The sequence below is a fragment of the Typopeltis vanoorti genome, chromosome 9 (genome assembly GCF_054136105.1).
Source record: "Typopeltis vanoorti isolate ZY-2024b chromosome 9, IOZ_Tvanoo_1.0, whole genome shotgun sequence".
NCBI classification, from domain to species: Eukaryota; Metazoa; Arthropoda; class Arachnida; order Uropygi; family Thelyphonidae; genus Typopeltis; species Typopeltis vanoorti.
This window is the reverse complement of record NC_143557.1, coordinates 113,661,218-113,685,633: the sequence shown is the minus strand read 5'-3', so window position 1 is coordinate 113,685,633 and position 24,416 is coordinate 113,661,218. Positions and strand designations below refer to the sequence as shown.

Below are 24,416 nucleotides of genomic sequence, written 5' to 3'. Positions count from 1 at the left end.
CTTTGGTCAAGTGTTTTACTTCTAACCCAGCTTTGATCCATAAGCTAAAATTGGTTTGAACACTGTCTTATATACAGCTAATTTAGTGTTTTGACTAATTTCTCTCTTATTCCATATAAATGTATTCAGTTGACTTCCTACCATACCAGCTTTGTTGATTCTGTTGTCTATTTCCATATTTAATTTACCATCTTCACTAAAAATCGTGCCTAAGTAGCTGAAATGTTTTACTCATTTCATATTTTACTCAGTTCTATAGGTTCTCCATTCACAATGCAGTTGATATTTTCAATGCTTCTGCCTATTTTCATTGTCTTTCTCTTGTTATTGCTAAACTGAATAACAACCGTTATTCAATTTTTTCAGAGAATCTTGCAGATTTGTAGCGGATTTATTTAGAAGTATAACATCATCCACATAAAGCAAAGAGCTGAGATTAACATCTCCAATTCTGATATCAGGTTTAATACCACTTTCTTTCATGATGTGATCCATATCGATAATGAATAACAGAGGGGGATAATGTACATCCTTGTCTGACACCAGATTTAACGTCAAACAATCTTCCTGTACTTCCTTCAATTCTAACTGCTGACTTACAACTCAAATAAAACTATGTTTTGCATGATATAATGCCCCATATTAAGATGTTAATCTTTGCAGTGTTCTGAATAGCTTTTCTCTTGGCATATGCCTTTTGCAGGTCTACAAAACTTAATCACAGATCTTTGTTATATTTCCATGATTTCTCTTGGGAATCTGATTCTGACAACCTCTATTTGGCCTGAATCCAGCTTGTTCTTCACCAAGCTTTCCTTTCACAATCTTTCTCAACTGTTTCTCAAGTATACGTGTATAAATCTTATCAGGAACACTCAAGGGAAATGCTTCTGTGATTCTCACAATCAGTTTTATTTCCCTTTTTGAATATGGGTACTATGACAGCTCTACTCCAATCATCTGGAATTCATCCCTCCGTCTAGGGCTTCTGGACTATGCAGTGCAGCCACTGTAAGACTTTTATACCCTCATTACTTGAGCATTTCTGGTCGAATATCATCTACTCCAGCTGCCTTTCGGTGGCTTTTTCTACTTCAAGTATGGATATGTATTCCTGATTATATGCCTGTTCAGTGTTTTTTTACCACTCTGTCACTGCTTGTTTCATTTAGCAATTTTTCGAAGTAACTACCCCATACATCAAGGATATCTTTTTCACCACGTCATCTTCATCATCTCTAATTCCATTTACAACACTCTTTCCTCCATTTCTGAGCTTTTTCCACAGCCTGCAGGATATCTTGCGACCATCCTGATATTTATTTTTCTATGTTCTTATCAAAGTCTTCCCATGACTTTTGTTTAGCTAGTTTTACAGTGTTTAGCGTTCTTACATTTGTTTCTGTATTCTCTAAGAGCACAAGCTGACTTATTTGCCAGGAACCTTTGATATGCTTTCTTCTTTTCCTTCACTGCCTTTTTAACTTCCTGTGTTCACCAAGAGTTCTGATTTTTATATCCTTGCAGACAACCTCACCACGTGCTCTGTGGCTGAATCAAGCAATGTTTTCTTCAGGATTTGCCACTGAATCTCCAAGGTTTTGTTCCTGTTTTCAAGCTGTTTCATTTTTTCTTGAATAATGTTTGTATATTTTAGTCTATAGTTTATATCTGAGAGCTGCTCAATTTTTATTCACTATGAAACCTTCTTACACGTTGTTCTTTTCGATATGAAATTCATTTTTTTTCTACTCAAGACAAAATGGTGATCACTTCCTATTTCAAATCCTCTGTACACTCTGGGGTCCTGCACCATTGGGAAAATATCGCTTTCAACAATAACATAGTCAATGAGATTTTTCTTATTCCTTGCCTCTTCTTTCAATGTGAATTTATGCACATTTTTATGTTGAATCATTGTGTTAGTAATAACCAGTCCATGTCCTGAGCAGAAATCCAACATGTATTGGCCATTATTATTAGCTTTGCTCTTTTCTACAAATTTTTCCAAAATATTTTTGTATGTCTGACAATCATTTCCTCCTTGGCTATTTAGATTCCCAACAAGGACCAGCTTTTCCTTTTTCATTGTGTCAGTTGCTTTCTCTAAAGCCTCAAAAAATTCCTCCACTTCTACCTTACTAGAACTTTTTGTGGGACCATAGACACAAATAAGTCTCATTGCTTCCATTCTGATATGTGTCCACATCACTCTACTAGATATTGCTTGCCATTCAAGAAGATTAGCCTCATATTTAGTGTTGAATACTATAGCTACTCCTTCTTTTCCCTGATTGCTATTGCCTGAATATAGTGTTACAGAGATTGTTTATTTTATTTCATTTCTATAAAGAGATTTTTATTCCGAGTGTTTATTAACTATAAAATGATTCAATTCCGATTGGTGAAATGACTTAACTATTTCTTTTAGAATCTGGAAAATTATTGACTTGAGACCAAATAAAAAAATATATACATTTAATGAAACTAAACAATATATATACTTTAAATAAAATTACATAACTGAATCCAATGCCCTCTAAAATAAATCTACACTTTACAGATTTTCTAATCCAAAAATATTAAAATCATTCATTCTCTGACTCATTCTATTAGTGGAATGTTTGACATATATTTAATCACATCTACCAGACTAAACCCCTTGGTTTCACAACAACAAAACTGTTCATCAGAGTCAATTTCTTTGTTAGGCCCTTTCTGAAAATATAAACATTTTCTTCTTCTTTTCCAAAGGATCTTTTCTTATCACCCTTATGTAGTATATAATATTATTCCTCCTGTCTCACTGAAGTATAAATACTCTTGCAGTTCCGTGTGGAAAGGCTTATGTGTTCGGCTCACATGTTGATTGGATTTTAATGGTATAGATGCGAACTCAGATTGATAAGAAAATAATTATTTATTAACTTAAATGCTAATATTTCGCTGGTATTATAGTCAGCATCTTCAGAGCACACAAAGTTTGTTACAATAGCAAGACAATCGCAATCCGGTGTAACAGTGGGACTAGTATGAGTAATTGTAGCATGCAACACAAAGCTAAAGTCCTAATTAGGCGGCATCTAAATTTAAAAAAAAAAAAAAATGGTGGTCCAAAGTTTTGAAAAAACAAAACAAAAAAAAAACATTAATTTGGTTTAGGATGACTGTCTCTCAAATTTTTTTTTTCTTTCTCAAAACTTTCGCAGACTACTATTTTTCAAAACTTTCACAGACTACTATTTTTCAAAACTTTCACAGACTACTATTTGGACTACTATTTTTCAAAACTTTGGACCACTGTTTTTTTTTTTGTTTTAAACTTAGATGCCGCCTAATTAGGACTTTAGTCTTTGTGTTGCACGATACAATTAATCATACTAGTCCCACTGTTACACCAGATTGCGATTGTCTCGTTATTGTAACAAACTTTGTTTGTGTGATCAGAAGATGCTGGATATAATACCAGCAAAATATTAGCATTTAAGTTAATAAATAGTTATTTTATTATCAATCTGTGTTTGCATCTATACCATTAAAATCCAATCAACTCTTGCAGTTCAATTTGGCACACAGTTTACTAATTTTTGTATCAGAGAAAGAAGTTTCTTCTACTACCTCATAAACTACATATCTAAGTTGAGCTCCTCATGTTAAGCCACTTTACAGTTTCAAATTTCGCCAATTGCTTTTTCCATAGTAATCCGGTGTCCTTAAGACAGAAGATGAAACTTTCCATTCAGCATTTCCTCGAACATTCAATTAGAACATCAACTCCAACATCTTTTATAAACTAAATACTTGTTGACAGTTTCAACTCCTCCAGTTTAAAGATGCACAGTTTTATGATTCCTTTTTGAAATCTATTAATATTCTCCCAACTGTCACGTAGAACTTAAAAACTTCCTAAGTACAAAATTTCTCCAGTCTGCGTTTTTAAACTTCTGTTAGCTCTCTCATTTTCCTTGTTGCTCCGATACTGAACACTCTCTCTGTCAGCTGTCAATCACCTATCAAACTCTTCAGCGAGCATGCACACTCTATGTAAATGGCAAGTGAAAACTTGATGATGGCTGACATGTTGTCTCAATTAGCATAAACATTTAAAAATGTCTTCACAAAACACAACAAATATTTCAACACTTGACAATTTTAAATTACAATTAAAAAAAAACTCAAATTATTACAAATTATAGAATAATAATTGGTAATAATTATTAGAAATTATTATAATAATATCGATAACGGGCACATTGCAAATGCCAATGTATGTGTTATGAAACCAAACTAATAATATATTAACATAGAGAAATAATTGTAAAAAGAATCATAAATGTAAATTATGATTATTCTTACAATAGCATTTTGTATTTATTGCTTAGAAAGATCTTGCTAGTTTTTGTTTCGGTCACCCCTATTATGTCGATCTGGTACTTATCCAATTCCTCAGCCAGTTCCATTTCTTTGCCATTCAGTTCATTTCTTATGTTGATAGTACCGATCTTGAACTCTTGTGATGTTCAGTTGGCAGTGTGTTTCAGGATTTGTTCTAGTAGCTGACTTTTAGCTGTTCGCTCTGGTTCCCTAGAGAAAACAACAGGGCCTTATTTAGCCATGCAACGCCCCAGTTGGCATGAAATTCTGTCATGTTGTACCATCATTTTATTTGTAAGAATACAATTTGGTCGGCTAAATCCCAAATTGCCAGCCCATCCTTGTTCATGCAGTATCCAGGTAGATACCTAGCAGGTGAGAAGGTGAGGACTGGACATTAGGTCAGAAGCCCTGGTCAGTTCTCCACATTTCTTTAAAGGCTATGTGGAGGTCTCCTCTCAGTTATATAGCTTTGACCCTTAAGCACCCCTAATTTTTTACCACCTCCTTAAAAGAATTTGATTGCTTGCTGATTAAAATCAGTTTAAAGATTTGTTTTAAAAGCACAGCCTTATATGTTGGCTATTCATAACTATATTTTTTAGGATATTACAACTTAGACTAATATTAACTATAATATTCCAATATTTCGATAAAAATCAAATTGCCATCATCAGGGAACAAAATATAATTAGATGCATGCATGCAGGCATTACACTAAATAATGAGTGTGAAGCATATCAACTGAGAGTAGGCCTAATATCCTAAATAGTATGAAGGATGGCCTGGATGCTCTCAACATATTTTTAACACACCTAAATAATCAATATCCCAGAATCCAGTTCACGTGAGAAAAAGAAAATGATAAGTCTCCCCTTCCTAGATACATTAATTATACACCAGCTTGATAGATCCTTGTCATTCTGTGTTTATAGAAAACACAAACACACCCCCAGTAGATACATTCACAAACAGTCACATCATGCCTTCCCCCCCCCCATCAACAGTATGGAATTATTAAAACTTTATATAACAGAGCTAAATTATTTAGTTTCCAGATAACAGAGCCCCTCTCCAATAAACTCAGCCACCTTTCACTAAACCTTTTTAGCCAATGGCTACAATTCCTACCACATCCAAAAAATATTAAAACCCCAAACCCACACATCCTCTCCCCCTCTCTATAACAGAGACTACACTAAAGCTATCACCATTCCATATATTATTATTATGATTCAGGCCTCATCGTGGGAAGCCCACCCTAGAAAACATAAAGTCATACAACTCCATGAACCCATCGACCATTCATGCTCTAACCACTCTATCAGGAAATGTATTCCACAGTTCAACCACCCTCCACACAAAGAAGCCACTCCTTACCCTCTTGCTAATAACTTCCTGTCATAGCTTCCAGGGATGACCCCCTTGTTCTCGCTCCTTCCACCTGTTCCACCAAATGAAAAAATCTTCCTAGTGTCAACCCTATAACTACCTCTCAACAGATTAAAATTCTCAATCATATCATCTCCTATCTACCAAACTCCACAGTCCCTCAGCCTATTCTCATAACTAACATTGTACAGTCCTGATATCATCTTTGTTATCCTTCCAACTTACCAACTACAACCTCCAGCTCTTCAAATATACATATATCTCAAATCAATAGGTTCTTCCTTCATAATTCTTGTCTACAAAATTTTCTGTAACCTCCTATGCATGGAAGCTAGATGGTCCATTTCAGTTTTATGTCTTTTCCACTTATACTTCTATGGCATTGCTAGTTTCCAATTTCTGGGCTATATTAAAATACATAAGTTTGTAGCTCAGAAATTGGGAACCATTGATATACAAATCTTTAAATGAAGCAGCAAGAGTTTTTTTTTTTTTAAATAAAAAAAAAAAGTTTATTTGCACAGACACCAATATTAACAATATTGCAAATAATTTTAATTTCATTTCTTCAGGAAAAAAAAAGACTGACTCAGTGTCTGTAATATTTTAGCACCCTTACATATAAGAAATGCTACATATAATAGATTAATCAAAAATAAAGGAATAACAGTACCAACCTTAAGTCTCACAACAGCAGGAACAGATAAGTCAAGCATATCAATTAGCTTTGCTGCTTGTTCCCTGAATTGCTCCATTAGGTCATTAAGTTCTGCATTATTTTCTTCAAGTTCTAAAAAAGATGAAGTACTATAATTTTCAAAGCATCAGTAATATGCTGAGAAATTTTGAAATCCTTTCACTTCCTTCCTTCCTATTAATAAGCTTATTTTTTTTATACATACAAACATTATTTGCAATTTTATTAATACTAGACAGCAGTGGTGCACTCAGGATTTAATCTTGGAGGGGACTGAGCATTCATGATTTAATCTTGTGTGTGGGGAGGGAGGAGGGGGGGCTAGTTGAGTAGAATACACACTACGCATTGCATACGACCTATGACTGAGCATCTGCAGTGATCGCCAATACATGATAACCATGATCTCCTCTGGCCCAGCTCAGACAAACAAAGTAGCACTGTCCACCCGAGCACTGCTTCGTTCACCTTGCGTTCACAGTGGCAGTGATTCCCGAGAGCTATAGGGTATTCCCACCTTATGTGACTGCTAATTCATAAGTAGAAATAGAAAACACAACACGACACAGCATAAATAAAAAAATGAATTTTAGTTAGGAAAAGATTTTTAAAAAAATTTCTGTTTTCTTTCCTTTTTCTTTTTTTTTGGGGGGGGAGGGGGGCAAGGGCCCCTCAGCGCCCCTCCGTGGGTGCACCACTGCTAGACAGAAGTGAATGCCTCAAATTAATATTTCTTGGAACAGAGACACACAGGTTCTAAGATACCATAACACCAAATGATGTCAAGAAAAGTAGTACTCTCAAATTTGAATAAGTTCAAGAAAAATAAACTGATATTTTCTTATTTATTTTTTTTATATTGATCCCATAGAGAGATGTGTGGGGTGCAGATGAGAACTGAGATAGATTTTTTTTTTTTTTTGAAGAGCTGCAGGTTGTAGTTGTTTGGGAATACTTCTTGAGGAAGCTAGTCCATAGGACAGAGGTGGACAGAATAAAAGAGGATGAATAAATGCAGGTTCAGTGTGTTTGCAGTTGAATAGTAAAGGGGTGCTGGGCAGCTACAGTTCTTGTATTAACAGGTGCAACAGAAATTGGAGGAATGATGGTTTCCAATTCACTGGAGCATTGACCAGGAAAGTAACTGTAGAACAGACACAGTGCCTGTAAGATAGAGGTTGAAGTAAGTCTGTAAGAGAGGATCACATGTATGGGATTAGTGTTTATTGTGATTATGTCATTTATGTACAGGAGAAGGAGAGTAGGTGATAGGGCGGAGCCTTGAGGCACTTTAGCATTGGAAGCTCTAAGAGAGGGAACCATCTACCATGACTAGCAGAGAACAATCAGAGAGAAATCTGGCTACCCAATTACAAAGAATGGAAGCGAGATTGAAGGATAGCAATTTGTTTAGTAGACCTTGATGCCACACAAACACACACAGTCAAAAGTTTTGGAAATGTCAAGGGTGACAGCAAAAGTTTCTCCAAATCTTGAATATTTACTTGAATTTCCCTTGTTCTTAGGAATATGGAAAGAATATTTTTCATCAAAATTAAGAATTGCATATCACATTTAATCACATATCTGTAGTACAGTTAATAGTAGCAACATCCTTTAGTTACAACTTGAAATCCTATCCATCAACTGAAGGTATTAGCTTATGTCTTACAAAGATGCCAGGATTTCCTTTCCCAGGATATTATACTCGACAAGAATTCCAGAAAATTGAGCCCCTCCCTCTGCAAGTAAACAAAATGGACAAAAACTAGAAAAATAACTGATAGATTGCAGAAAAAACATTCCTTTCATTACTAAAAATTATAAGCCAAGTTGGTGGCATAAAATGCTACTAAGTCTATCAGTAGCATTTTATATGCAAAATAAAATATAATGCAATAATCACATTAGAGACTATCTACTAAATGCTTATAGGGACAATCTATTCAGGCAGTACTTGCAGTGCTGAAATAATTCAAGTTTTGATGAAAGTCTTAAATATTCACCTGCTTACCATTTTCAAGTGGGATAAAGATTTTCAATGCTATCAAAGCACCATCCTTTCTTATTTATTATTATTATTCAGGCCTCCAAGGAGTCAAAAGACTCTTCGAGGGAGGTCCTTCCTAAGACACAAGGTCTGTCAAGACTCATCGAGGGGAGGTCCCCCCCCCCCGAGAAACACAAAGTCTATCATACCACTCTTTAAACTCACTGACCGTTCTTGCTCCCACCACTCCATCAGGCAATGCATTTCACGGCTCAACCACCCTCCACACAAAGAAACCACTCCTTACCCTCTTGCTCACAGTTTCCTTTCGTAACTTCCAGGGATGGCCTCTTGTCATCACTCCTTCCCGCTGTTCAACCAAGCGAAAGAACTCCCCAGTGTCAACCCTGTAACCACCTCTCAACAGTTTAAAAGTCTCAATCATATCACCTCTCCTTCTTCTATCCACCAAACTCTGCAGTCCACATTCTCTCAGCCGATCCTCATAACTATCCTTGTACAGTCCTGAAACCATCTTTGTATCCTTTCCACAGTTAATTTATCCCCTTCAAATCCTGGGGACCAAATCTGAGAACAATAGTCCAAGTGTGGTCTGATTAGAGACTTATACAACAGAATGATAACCCTCTTATCTCTGCAGGTCAGTGTCCTTCTCATAATAGTAGCAATCCTCTGTGTTACCTTCACCACCTTTGCAATATGTCCCCTAAACTACAGGTTTCTATCAATCATCAACCCCAGATCTCTTGTCTCCCCTACTTCCTCCAGTATAACTCCTCCCATAGAGTATGCAGCATCCCATCGATGTTTCCCAAACCTCAAGACCTTACATTTTGCTGCATTAAACTGACACCCCCATTCATTTGCCCATCTATCTAGCTATTTAGATCCTCTTGCAGGGCTACCACATCGGCACTATTACTAATAATCCTTCCCAGCTTCGCATCATCCGCAAACAACTGAATATCCCCCTGCAATCCATTGGCTATGTAATTGATATAAAGGTTAAACAATATAGGTTCTAGTACTGAGCCCTGTGGGACCCCACTTGTAACCCTCTGCCTCCTGGAAACTGCTCCACCATACACAACTCTCTGATACCTATCAGACAGCCAATCCTGAATCCAGTTGACCAATCTGACATCCAGACCCATGTGCTGCAACTTAAATATCAGCTTATCATGTGGCACCTTGTCAAATGCCTTCGCCAAGTCTAAGAAAATTGCAGTATATGCCTTTCCCTCATCTAATGTTCTTGTAACTTTATTATAAAAGGCTAGCCTACTGCTAAAACAAGAGCGCCCTTTCACAAATCCATGTTGATTCTCACAGATAACATTACCCTCATCTGCCCAATGCTGTATATGGTCCCTCACTACTTTCTTCAAGATCTTAACAACTACTGATGACACACAGACTGGCCTATAATTAGACACTTCCAGTCTGTTACCACCCTTAGGCAATGGCACTATCTTACCTTCCTTCCATTCCCTGGGCACCTTTGCCAAAGCCAGACTTTCATTGAAAAGCCACGTTAAAGGCACTGTCAATTCCCTAGCACATTCTCTCAAAACTCGTGGTGAAATACCATCCAGTCCAACAGCTTTACTGACATCCAGAGTACTCAGTATCTGAAACACACTCTCCTCCTGTACCTCCAGACCTCGAACCAGTCCTATCCCTCTAGCATTAAAACTTACTCCTCTAGGATGAAAAACTCCAATAAAGTGTTCATTGAACAATTCCACTATGTCCTCTGCATCAGTCACTCTATTCCCATTTTTATCCCACAACATCATTCTTCAATGAACCTCCTAGAAAATCCTAGGGAATTTTTTAGCTATGTGGCCAGTAGGAGGCCCCATAGCTAAAAAATTCCCTAGGATTTTCTTTGGATCTTAGGGCCAATCTCCTCTCATATTCCAGTTTTGCTTTCCTTACCACACTAGTCATTCTTCTGGCTTGTGTCTTATATTCCTCATGCATCTCTTCACCTGTCTCCTTATATCTATTCCATAGCCTCTTTTTCGCATGCAATTCCTGTTTAATATTGTTTGTCATTCACTTTACTCCAAATTGCGTCCTCTTCTTCACTCGTGGTATACAACTTACCATTGCTGATAACAAATATTCTTTCACAATTTCCCACGCACTAGTGATATCCCAGCCTTCCAATTCCTCACTCCATGAAACTTCCCGAAGTTGACGTCTAAGACTATTATAATCACCTGCCTTATAATTCCACATAAGTTCCCATCTCTTTGATACTCCTGCATGTCTATTCATTTTCCAAGTCAACACCATATGGTCACTCTCTCCAACTGGTAGGAGAGACGTCAACTCAGTTATTATCAACTCTTCTGATGCTATAACCAAATCCAAAACTTTTGAACCTCTTGTTCCCTCTGTTACATGTTGCCTAAGACATTTGTCCCTCAAGAATTCTAGAAATTCCATTCCCCTATTGCTACATGCATCTTCCTCTCTCCAATTTATACTACTGAAGTTAAAATCTCCCATAACAATCATTCTTCTTGCACTTGCCAAACTTAGCTGTCTAAACATCTCCTGGTCCCCATCCTCTGTGCTCCTAGGTCTGTAGCAACACCCCACTAAATATCCTGTCTTGCCTACCTCTACCTCACACCATACGCTCTCAAAATCATTTGTCTCACTTCCTTCCAAATTCTCCACTCTTAGAGGACATAGGTCATCACTTATCATAAGCAGTACCCCACCACCACGTTTTCCCCTCCTATCCTGACGAAAAATGCTATACCCAGCGACTTCTATTCCTGTTGTTATATCCCCTTCTGTCAACCACGTCTCAGTGATCGCAATAATTTTTGGCCAGGCTGATGCTATCTGCGCCACCAATTCCTCTCCCTTATTCCGGATACTCCTGGCATTAGTATAAAGCATATAAATGCCATTGTTTCTATACCCAGCATTATCCCTTCTAGACTCCACTGGGCTCAGTGTTACCTGACATTGTCTCCCTTCTTCCAAGTATCCATTCCCACAAGAGGCCACCCCTGCTATCATCCTCCCTGGGACACACTGACTCGTTCAGAACAGCAATCTCTCCAGATGCCTACGTCCTTCCTCATTCAAATGTAAATGGTCTCTCGCATACAATTCCTCTCTTTCCTCAAACACACTCCAAGCAGCCACATATACCAGTCCTCTCTTGTCACACATTCTCACTATTATGCCATTCAATATCACCGCTCTTCTGCTCAGCTCATCATTATCATACCTAGGCAACACGCACACTATTTTTCCTCTCTCTGTCTTCTTCCGTACAGTCTCAAGCAAAAATCTCATATCTCTCGCTGCCCGACTTACATTACCACTCAAGTCATTCGTTCCTACTATCACAATATGTGATCCTACCATCACATTTCTTGGAAGAAAGATCTTAATTCACATTTCCCTTTCAGATAACATTCCAATCTCCAATCAGGATTATTTTTCTCTTCTTGGTTGACTTTCACATTAGTATATTGTAGCACAACTGTATCTCATCCATAACTTCCTCAGCCTCCATTAAAACTTCCTCTCATTCAAAACAGTATTCAGGTGTCCTCTCATTCAAAACAGTACTTCTCAGGTGAGAAGTACTGTTTCACCATTCCTAACACTATAAAATCACAAATATGCCTAACCATAGAATACTTTCTGGTGTGGTGCACTAAAAACCACCCTAAAAATACCATGCAAATGAGAGCAATACACTTCCACTTAATAGTTTACAAACTCCATCTGCTTTGTGATGTTGCTTCTGTACTGGGTTTTTATAAGTATTTCATGGGTGCTCCACCAAACGGTTCCCAGTTCCTCCATTTTCCTTTATCCACTTTCATTCCATCTAACTCTGTTCTTTGGAACAGAAGTAGATGAAACAGAAGCCTTTTCCATTTCACTTTCCCAATGAATGCTTAATATCAACCTTATAAAATATGTGTGGGATTGTATTAAACAACGTAAGGCTGAAGAAACTCAGCATAAAACATTGAAAGGAACTGCTTCTAGCAGAGAACTTTTTTTTTTGGAAGACTTGTAACAACCAGATTATATTTCAATAAGAAAGAACCAAGATTACATTAGCAAGTTTTACTAATGCCTCTATTAATAGAATGAAAACTAAGCTTGAAGAGGAGGAGGAGAAGAGTGCAAAATGAAGTTATAAAAAAAAAAATTAGCAATTCTTGGATGAAGAACTCAAGGAAGAGCCCTTAAATTAATATTAATGGCAATATTTTCCTAATGTTTAAAGTTGTATAATATTTATAGAAAGTGTTTACAGTTCCTACTAATAGCAGAAACAGTAAGAAACTATACAACAGATCATGATAGTCAGTTTTGCCCAGATACCAAATTTCACTATGGCACTTTTGTAGTTCATATGAAGGGCAGTCACATACCCTCCACTGACTGAGCTTTCAAAGTGAAATTATGCATCAGATTGGTAACCATATATATTCCATACTGAAATTTTCAGTAGTTAATTTCAAATCCATTAATGAATCCTTCTGGAGAGAGAGAGAGAGAGATTAAATTTAACAAATCAAATATATACAGGTAGATATTTGCTAGAAAACAGATAAGCAAGAAGAGATGACTTTAAAAAAGTAAGCTAAATACCTTATTATGAACAATTTCAACTTGATACTGAGTAGATATTATGGATTTTGATATATCATTCACAACAGACTTTTTGGAACTATGTATTTTGCATCAACATGTAAGTCATGTCATAAGGAGAACAATTATTTCACACCTATTACTTACTAGTGAATCATTGTATGCCTAAAATCAAGAAGCCATTCCAAGGTAGTGTTATAACGTGTCAATCTAGAATGTGAATAAAGAAAACTGCAAAATGAAAAATATATTAAGAGTTGATTTCTTCAATGGAACTTACAAGGGTCTTAATATAAATGTAACGGGGAATTAAATATATGGCTACTTAACCCGTATAAGAGAGAGAGAGAGAGAGAGAGAGTGTGTGTGGCGTAAGTGTTAATTAGAAAGAGAATGCGGTTAAGGAAGTTATTAGCTTCCTTAACTGCTTAAGTTAAGAAAGTTATACTATTAGATGCTGAAAGCTTCTAAGCTTTCAGCAACTAACAGCTCCATCCCAATCAAACGTTATTTATGCTCAAGACATAAATCAAAATGGATGACAGAGGAACTCATGAACTTAATAAGAAACACCTTGTGTTTCTTATTAAGGGTCAAACACTACAGTGTAGTTTACAAGTTTATACTTGGGTCAAACACTACAGTGTAGTTTATAAGAATATTAAAATAAGATTTACCAAAGAAGAATATGAAAAACTTATGGCTGAATTTGATTTAATTCTCTCCCTACTTGACAAAAAAGTAGAAACTGTATTAATATTTCAGCAGGTAGTGCAGGAAATATTATTAACAAACTAACCATTCTGGCTGACATTCACATAAGAACAAATATAATTAAACTCTGGTAATAAGAACCTATAGTGCAATTTTCAGCAACAACACTTTTCATGAAAAAATATCTGGATTCAAATCTTTGTTTTTTTTTTTTTCAATTCCACTAACCAAGCTAAAAGGAAAGCCAAGGTATTTGTTGCAAGTAACGACCTAATGCAACATATCCATCTGCCAACCAGGATACCAGGTAATCTTCCACAAATCTAGTCTTTAGGAGGTACGCAGCACTTTTTAATTCTTATTGCATTTAACTTTTATATTTTTATTGCATATTGTCACATATGGAATAAATGATATTTATATTAACATATTAGCTTATACACACGAGCTAATATAAGGTTCAGTAGTAATAAATTTACATGGAAAAGAAAGAGAAATAGAAATAAAAAGAAGAATCAGTCAGGGAGACGATCTCACAAGAATTATTTGCTATAGCCCAATATGATAAGAGAAAATCTGAACTGAGAGAAAAGAGGTGATATACCAATAGCAACATCACAAAGAACTAAAACACATGATTACTGAATTAAATGAAATAAGTTTGGAGATAGGCCTACAAATAAATATGGATAAATCAAAAATGATATATAGTGAAAATACTCCGAAGTGAAAATAAATTGATATAAATCAAAGACAGATTGAAATAGTGAGTTCATACGAATATTTAGGAGAAATCATTACAAACAATCAACTTGATATGAAATTTCAGCTAGAATAACAGGATGGAAAGTTTTTAACCATTAGAGATATATTTAAAGCAATTTACAAAACTGTCTAAAAAAGAAAGATTCTACAACCACTGTGAACTCCCAACAATGATCTATGCTAAACAAATTTGGAGCCTGACACCTAGAGAAACTGAAAACAGCAAAAGAAAACATATAAAGAGCCATTTTGGGAATAACATGGTTAGATAAAAATAATATTGAATAAGGAAGCAAACAAAGATAATGGGTGTTGCATTATTATTGAAAGAATGGGACATTCCTCCAATTCATTTGACAAAATTTGCAGTATGACATGCTTCAAATCTACAACCAGTGCTCTGAACAATGATCCCCATATCATCCTTAAATGGGATGATGACAACCTATCATTCTTCACAAAAAAGCTCAATTTGCCTTCTAATAACAGCTGACTCATTAGACATAACCAGATCTCTCTTCTTGAGCTGACATTTATCTCTGACCTTTCCTGGCATAAATGCATTACATCTATAGCTTCCACAGCCTACAAAAACTTGCATAATTTTTCTACTCGGATATTACTTTTCACCCATTTAGAAAACTGTTCTCATATTTGAGATTGTACCAAAACCTGCCTAAAATTTCTTAATACTGTCCAAAAATGGGCAGTTTCTTCCTTATTTGTTTTCAATTAACACAATTCTGAATTACAATAATTTTTGTCTCATTTGCATTGATATCACTAATCTTGCAATATCTTAATCAATATCTTCACAAACAAAATTTAAAAAAAGAGAACAATCTTATCCTCATGGGACAGTGATTTACATGCAAAGGTACATACTAAGGATAGTGTGTGCTACTGGCACTATCCTCTCAACAGAGATGAGGGAATAATCAGAACTGTGAAGTTGAACTGTTTGAATAATACATAAAACTGCATATAACAGAGATCAGAAAGATCAATTTTCATGTTTCCAATGTTAGGCAAGGACTTGATGTTGAAAATAGCAGATATAACTGAAAATTAACCATGAGATAATTGTTGCCGAGATTTGGAATGGTCAGGCATAACAAGGTCAAATGTGTGTATCCCATAATTCCAAAACACAGTAATGTTTCTAGTTGAGTTACTAAAATATTGAATGTATGTTCTACATGTAAAAGTATGGCAATGTTACAGAAACCAAAAAATTCTAACACTACTTAAAAAACTTCAGAAATGCAAGTGGCTGATAAGTAAAAAAATTAATGAATCAGATAAAAAATTTACATATTTAGATTAATTTCTGACTATAAATAATGATAATAAAAAAATGAACCATTTAAGTATATTATACAAACTTAAAAAGAGAGAAAGTGACCAACCTATATCTTCTCCAGGCAACCTGTCTAGCTGTCTTACACTACCAACAAGGTAAGATGTTTCTTCCACCAATCCTTCTAATTTAAACCTACACAATCCAGTAACTAAAAGAGTATAGGCTGGACGGGGCCAATTGGTTCCAGTGACTTGAACTACTATACCTGCTGTACCTACTGAATGCATTTTACTTATATCTTCCTGAAATATCAAATGAAGTTATCAGAGTAAAATACAAAAAAATGCATTGTTTTCATTTAAACAAAATAAAGCTAAAATTTTTAAATAAAAATGATCAAATTTGCAGCAAATATATTAGCATAAATTCAAGATGCCAAGAAGTATCTTTAAGAAGATACATCTTTATTAAGACGTATCAAGAAGACTGGGCTAATTCTATACAGAGGGCTAATGACTTCACATCAATTGCCTAAGTATTTTACATTGCATTATAGGATACTAAGATAATTGATGTGTAAACATTGTTTGCTTACATATGGATAAAGGATTAAACCAAGAATATAATTTCTTGGCACCTTTAATTTATAGTATATAAGCAAGTGAAAAAACTTTAGACATCTCTAATCAAGAGTATTTTAATAAAGTGCGACACCTTTTGACCACTTGTATGTGAGAAATATATGACTTCTGCATTACTTCAACCTTGGTATCCTTCTGAGTCTGGCTCCCACTGATGAGACCTTAATAAAAGCAGAAACTGGTTTGGGTAGTGGCCCTTCTCATAATACATAGCATTATACACATCCAAAACGGTATGTGCTTTGCATTATGGGATATTAAGGCAATTGATATGAAGTCATCAGCCTCTAAATTCAAAAGGAGCCCAGTCACGACAACACTTCATTCATAAACATTGTTTGCTTACACTTGGATAAAGGATTAAACCAAGAATATAATTTCTTGACAACATCTTGAATTTATAGTATAACCAAGTGAAAAAACTTTCAATATCTATCTCTAATCCAGAGTATTTTAATAATAATGTGCGACACCTTTTTGACTACTTGTATATGGGAAATATATGATTTCTGCATTAACTTCAACTACTAAGGGTGACTATTGGTCTGAGTAGTGACCTCTCCCACAATGCATAGCATTATACATATACAAAATGGTGTGTGTGCTTTGCATTATGGGATACTAAGACAATTGAGTACCTAGCCCAGCTGTGAAGATACTTCATGCATGTTGTTTGCTTACACTTGGATAAAGGATTAAACCAAGAATATAATTTCTTGCCATCTTTAATTTATAGCATAACCAAGTGAAAAACATTTAAACAATATATTAGTGTGGGATTAATTTTTTTTGGCTCCCAACCTTATAAGACTGTAAACCAGAAGTTCTCAACCCTATGAGGTTTTTGCATGTGCCTGCTGTCAATTATTAAATAAGGAAAAAATAAAATTAAAACTGGCATATATAAATCTTCTTCCAGTAATAATATTTATTGAAATCATAAAAAATGTTAACATTTATGTTATATTATGAACATTTTGTAATTCCTCTGTCATTGAGTGCAAGTGTTACCACTGCCAATTTTGTGCATATGTTTTATGTATGTAGTCCACTAGCAACCGTGTGCCTGAGATGCAGCGCCGGTTGCTAGTAGACTACATACATAAATCCCCGCGTATATATCTCGCACCAGCGAGATATATACGCGGGGATTTTCAGAAACTAAAGTTTTCAGAAAAAAGAAACTGAAAATGGGTATGACTTACCAAGAAGCTTCTATTCTCCATCACTTCTTCTGTCCTTAAGAGTGGTTTCCTTGTATGCAACGTCAAAATTATCTACTCAAATGTGTAACATCATATACCCAAATAGAGACATCTTCTTTCCCATTATATCAAGCAAAAATTACTAATTACTAGATATGTGAAGAGCCAAAGGCTTCAATTCGGCGACATATAACTTGTTTAAGTTAAGGGATATTACATCCTATATAGTTTCTTAGCCGAATAAGAAACTCAAAGAGTTTCATGCCGAATATAGTAGAAACTATATAAAGTTCGGCGATTCCAAGCGTAAGCAAATACCTGGATACTGCAGCACTGATCCCAAAGGGTAGTGCAAGCTGGGGCAACTCGTGGTAGAAGTGGAGCGAGCTCCGATCACTATTCTTGATATTTGCCCATAATGTGAACTTAGCTCCTAGGAACTGTAATTTTTGTTCACATTATGAGAGAAGGTCACTACCCAGACCGGTTTCGACCTTTATTGAGGTCTCATCAGTGAGTAGCCAGACCAGTTAATATCAAGTTTGTAGCGAACAGAACTTGTACCCCTTCTACGAGTATTGCCGTGAGGTGCTCTAATAAATTATTAGATATGTGAAGAGCCAAAGGCTTCAATTCGGCGACATATAACTTGTTTAAGTTAAGAGATATTACATCCCATATAGTTTCTTAGCCGAATAAGAAACTCAAAGAGTTTCATGCCGAATATAGTAGAAACTATATAAAGTTCGGCGATTCCAAGCGTAAGCAAATACCTGGATACTGCAGCACTGATCCCAAAGAGTAGTGCAAGCTGGGGCAACTCGTGGTAGAAGTGGAGCGAGCTCCGATCACTATTCTTGATATTTGCCCATAATGTGAACTTAGCTCCTAGGAACTGTAATTTTTGTTCACATTATGAGAGAAGGTCACTACCCAGACCGGTTTCGACCTTTATTGAGGTCGAATGGGAGTTCATGTCTCTCATCATCGGCCTTTGGAGAATAAAGCATGCTGAGGGTCAGCGAACAGTGAGAGAGGAGAATAATGAAAGATAGAGTAGGACAGTAGGAGGTAAAAGAGGCCTCAGTCAACCTGTTTAGCCTTATATGGCTAATTGGTCTGTGACACTTATTCTCAATTTATCTGTTAAAAAAAAAGAAAATTTAACCATAAAAATTTTGACTAATAGTTCACTTATAAATTTATCCTTAATAATTTCATCAGTTATCTATGAAGGAGATCCATTGACCTGTTTTGTAAACAATAATTTCAGTTAGAACTTTTTTTTTTTATTTATTTTTTATTTTATTTTTTTTTTTTTATTATTTTTATTTTTTATTATTTTTTTTTTTTAAATTACATAAAAATCAAAGGACTTAAGGTCCGGTCAGTTGAACTGAAAGGAAACAAAATAAGGAACTTGCAAACCTGGTACCACTGGGACTTAGAATGGGGTAGAAGACTGGCCCGGGAGCTGTCGCTCACAAGGAGCAGCACCGCCTCGCAGTAAGCCTTCGCAGCCCGGGTTCTCAGATCTACCCCCCTTATTTGGAGTAAAGGAAACCGTGCCAGCGAAAGCTTTGTGGCGAGGAAGAACAGAGTGGTTGTTACTTTTCCTAGGGAGAGTTAGGTGGAGTTTTGGAGATACTAAAGAAATATACAGGGCTTGATGCGTCCCTGTATAAGAAAGCATATTTTCGGTGGTTTGCAGTATTTGTTCACAAATTTAAAGTCGCCTAGTAGATGTCTCTCTTGCGCAAGAAATTTAGGAAGGTAAAAAAAGAAACCTTTCCTTATTCCTGCGTACATTAAATTTGCGTCCCGTACCTGGGATTTTTTCCGTACCTTCCAGATGTGATACTTTAAGACGTTAATTAAAAAAATGGCGAATTTTTGGGTCTTGTTGACTGGTGGCGGGAATTGCAGGTATATGACCTCTTCTAGTGATAGCATCGGGATTCCCAGTGCTGTGCTCAGTCTTTGCCAGACGCGTTGGGCTGGTGGGCAAAAATAAAAGAAATGCTCCACCGTTTCCACGCCCCGGCAGACATCACAAAAGGGATCGCACGGACTGGGTACGTACCTAGATTTAACCTGTTTCACCGGGAGCCGCCCATAGGCTATTCGCCAGGCCAGATCCCAATGAAAAGGCTGTCCCCAGCTATTCTTGATGTTTTTAAAGAGAATTTCATTATTTGTCCGAGGTTTGGTGTATCACGCCTGGAGAGTTGGAAGAAATCCCAGTATACTGCTTTCGGTTTGTGTGTCAGGATTTCTGTTCCTTTGTCTCTAAGTACTGTGAGTGATTTTACTAGTGTGCGGTACCACTTGGGCACAACCCTTGCACGGGGTCCAGCGTAGTCCGTGGTTCCAAAGAGGGGGAGGAAAAGTCTAATAAAATATCTAATTAGGAGGCCTGAAATATGGTTTGAGTTTAAGGCCTTCCGTACGGTTTTGAATGTATTTGCATAAAGCAAGCTTTTGAGATCAGGCAGAGCGTACCCCCCTTCTTCATGTTTTAGTTGCAAGTATTGTTTTTTAACCTCATGTTTTTTTTCATTCCAAAAGAAATCTACCAGTTTTTTGGATAATTGGTTTTCTTGTAGCAGTGTGATGCCTGTGATATTGATTGTGTGCATCAGCATTGGGGTAATGATTGTTTTTATCACTGTGGCTCTGCCATAAAAGGAGAAAAAGGTCGGTTTGAATAGATTTATCTTTTCCGTACTTATTTCCTGTAATTTTTTAACTGGTAAAGCTAGCGACTCAGAAAAGGGAACTCCTAGTATTGTTAGCGGCTGCGTATGCAGCGCTAAACCGTAGGGAAGTCCGGTGTTATGGAAATTTCCAAAATTTTTGATTTTGGTTTTTTGTGCATTAACTCGGAGACCACTGACTATGCTGAAGTTTTGCAGTATGTCAAGATAGATGCAGATAGACTCAGAGTCTCTGAGTGTGGCCACTACATCATCTGCATATGCTACTATTTTGCACTGTTTGGAAACTTGGGGCAGTGGAATACCATTAATTGCAGGGGGTGTTCTCTATTCTTTTAATGAGGGGTTCTAATGCTAAGGAAAAGAGAAGGGGGCTTAGTGGGCAGCCTTGCCTAACCCCTCTCTTTATACGGATTGGTTCTGTCAGAAACCCATTAATAGACAGTTGTGTCGAGGCCTCCGCGTACATATGTTTAATTGTACGTCGAAGTCTCGGGCCTATGCCCACTTTTTTTAGGATGTCCTGTAAGTACGTGTGGCTGACACTGTCGAACGCTTTTTCCAGGTCGGTGGAGAGAAGTGCCAGGGGGTATTTTTTTTCCTTGGCCAGTGGTAGAACTCGTGGTAGAAGTGGAGCGAGCTCCGATCATAATGTGAACAAAAATTACAGTTCCTAGGAGCTAAGTTCACATTATGGGCAAATATCAAGAATAGTGATCGGAGCTCGCTCCACTTCTACCACGAGTTGCCCCAGCTTGCACTACCCTTTGGGATCAGTGCTGCAGTATCCAGGTATTTGCTTACGCTTGGAATCGCCGAACTTTATATAGTTTCTACTATATTCGGCATGAAACTCTTTGAGTTTCTTATTCGGCTAAGAAACTATATGGGATGTAATATCCCTTAACTTAAACAAGTTATATGTCGCCGAATTGAAGCCTTTGGCTCTTCACATATCTAATAATTTATTAGAGCACCTCACGGCAATACTCGTAGAAGGGGTACAAGTTCTGTTCGCTACAAACTTGATATTAACTGGTCTGGCTACTCACTGATGAGACCTCAACTGACGAGACCCCGAGAGAAAGCTCCATGTTCCAGCTCTGCAGTGAAAGTATCCCAGCCTTGGATTCCAGTTTCCAGACCCCGAGAGAGAGCTCCTATTACAGTCCTGCTGCATTGGTAAGAATCCTTTGTCTTTTTTTTCTTCTTTGGTTCTTTGTGTTCCCCCTGTACCTAAGTTTAACAGGTTTTTCTTATCTGCAAACAGGGAAAACTTGGCCTTTTCTACAGGTCTGTCCTTTTGTGGACTTGAATCGTACAAGGGTCTACTCTTCCCTTTTTTTTTTGAAGTATGTCTTCGGCTCTACCGAGAGTAAGAACCCTCGGGTTCGAAATCGACGCAAGTGTACACAAGAGGACGTTTGCGAAAGCGCTAATTGACTGCGTAGGGGCAGATAATATTTCTGGCTTTACCCCCTATGGGGGTGGCAGATATCAAGTAGTTTGTAAAAATACAACAACAAGGGAGAAACTACTCAAAGGAGTTGAGTGTCAAGGGAAACTTTGCCATCCTTTTGTCGTTGGTAGCATCTCTAAAAAGATGAGAATAGAGCGATTCCCTCTGGAATACCTAGAAGGAGGGAACGACATAATTAATCAAGTCTTTTCGAAATGGGGAACCGTACGAGATATCCAAGTAGGCAAAGACGTTGACTACCCTGAATGGATGTCGGGGGAAGTCACTTTCTCGTTAACGATGAAAACAGAAGTTCCGAATTTTGTAATGATCGGATCGGCCAGGGTAATGGTGAGTTACCCGGGAGTAAAGAGGCAATGTTTTAAATGTGGAGCCCTTACTCATCTCGGGGCCCAGTGCCCGAAGTTAAAGTGTAAGAACTGTATAACAGCGGGTCATACACTAGCACAGTGCCAATCGGCATGCCTAAAATGCGGCATTAACAGCCATAAAATAGACACCTGTCCGGACAGAAATCTGGCCGAAAAATTGGGAGGCACTATTACGTCCAACAAGGAAACAACAGCCCAAAATGTTATCGGCGCAGAACCAAATGATTTCCCCACCCTGAAGGCCGCGCATGAGGGAACAACAAAGAATCATGCCGCCACCTCCGAAACACTGCCAAGTACACCAGTGGAGAAGCCTGCAACCAGGAGAGATGAAGGGCAGGAGGAACTGGCCACCGATCAAACCGCCACTACAGACGTAGCAACCGAAAATAACCAGCAGCACCAACAAAACGGAACTATCACTGCAGTCACAATAGACGAGGACACGGAGGCAGTAGATATGGAAATCAACAATGCAGAAACCACACAAAAGAGGCCAGCCAGCCCTGAAGAAGTAAAGATTAAAAAATCGAAACAAGGAAGTCCGGCACAAGTTGGAAATATAAAGTCAACTTCAGAACCCACAAAGTTCCCTCATGCAAAGGCCAATGCACCTATATTGCATCTCTTAAAAGATTTCCCCGAGGAGGCGGCGAGACTACGAAAAGCAATAGAAACATTCGGAGACATTCAACTGATACTCACAGGACAAAATGGGGCAAAAGTCGTCAGTGCAGAATGGAACGACGTGTTTGTCGATAATATAGATGAAATCACTCCTGAAAAGATCATTGGTCTTATCGATGCAGAGGACGACGTGGGACTAGCACTGCACAGAGGCCTCTACATGCTAAACCACGTCCGTGGAGACAAATTAGCAGATCTCATCATTAAAACCCACAACAATAGACAGCAGGAGGATTTAAACCTCGCCTAACAAGTCAGTCGACTCCTAGTACGGATCTGCCAGAGCGGGGGGAAAAAAAAAAAAAAAAAAAAAAAAAAAAATTCTGGTTTGTTTTTTTTTCTTCTTTTTGTCCTCTTTCAGATTAGAATTTTTGTTGTAAAAAAGGTCTATGTCTATTTCACACAGGAGGGGGTATCCTGAGAACCTGGGCTGCAAAGGCTTACACCGAGGCGGTGCAGCTCCTTGTGGGCTGCATCACCCAGGCCAGGCTCTGCCCCCGCTCTTCTCAGTATTAAACTGGTCATTCAGGTTGAAATTTCAGAATTTACCTAGTTTCTTACAAATTGTTATATGTAATTTTTAATGTTATTTACTAGTTCCTCTTTTTCATGTGGTGCTTCTTTCATTTGTTTTTCCCCACTTTCCTCGGGCAGACACCTGAAGAGGTGACTGACCGGGGAAAGCTGAAAAGAACGGATGGAGGGAGATAATGTCGGAGATCTGCTTGGTGCTGACATTTAAGTCAGGCCAAGTAGATCGACTGAGGCCTCTTAACTATCTACTACTATCCACTCTATCTTTTCTCCTCCTCTCTCACTATCAAGCTGACTCTCAGCACAACTTTTTTTTAAACCTAAAGAGGCCAGTGATGAAAGGCATGAACTCCCATTCTACCTCAATAAAGGTCGAAACCGGTCTGGGTAGTGACCTTCTCTCATAATGTGAACAAAAATTACAGTTCCTAGGAGCTAAGTTCACATTATGGGCAAATATCAAGAATAGTGATCGGAGCTCGCTCCACTTCTACCACGAGTTGCCCCAGCTTGCACTACCCTTTGGGATCAGTGCTGCAGTATCCAGGTATTTGCTTACGCTTGGAATCGCCGAACTTTATATAGTTTCTACTATATTCGGCATGAAACTCTTTGAGTTTCTTATTCGGCTAAGAAACTATATGGGATGTAATATCCCTTAACTTAAACAAGTTATATGTCGCCGAATTGAAGCCTTTGGCTCTTCACATATCTAATAATTTATTAGAGCACCTCACGGCAATACTCGTAGAAGGGGTACAAGTTCTGTTCGCTACAAACTTGATATTAACTGGTCTGGCTACTCACTGATGAGACCTCAATAAAGGTCGAAACCGGTCTGGGTAGTGACCTTCTCTCATAATGTGAACAAAAATTAC

General features: G+C 37.4%; 1 protein-coding gene across 3 annotated transcripts in view; it reads right to left on the bottom strand.

The window, feature by feature from the left end:
• The window catches only part of LOC150103434 (lon protease homolog 2, peroxisomal-like), a 641,828-nt gene that overhangs the window by 519,666 nt on the left and 97,746 nt on the right, over positions 1-24,416 (bottom strand). For all 3 annotated transcript variants that reach the window (XM_090397545.1, XM_090397547.1, XM_090397544.1), the window contains exons 3-4: positions 16,010-16,205; positions 6,444-6,556 (exon numbers count right to left, since the gene is read on the bottom strand). In XM_090397545.1, coding sequence (XP_090253671.1) covers positions 6,444-6,556; positions 16,010-16,205 — 309 coding nt within the window. The remainder of the gene's footprint in view (positions 1-6,443; positions 6,557-16,009; positions 16,206-24,416) is intronic.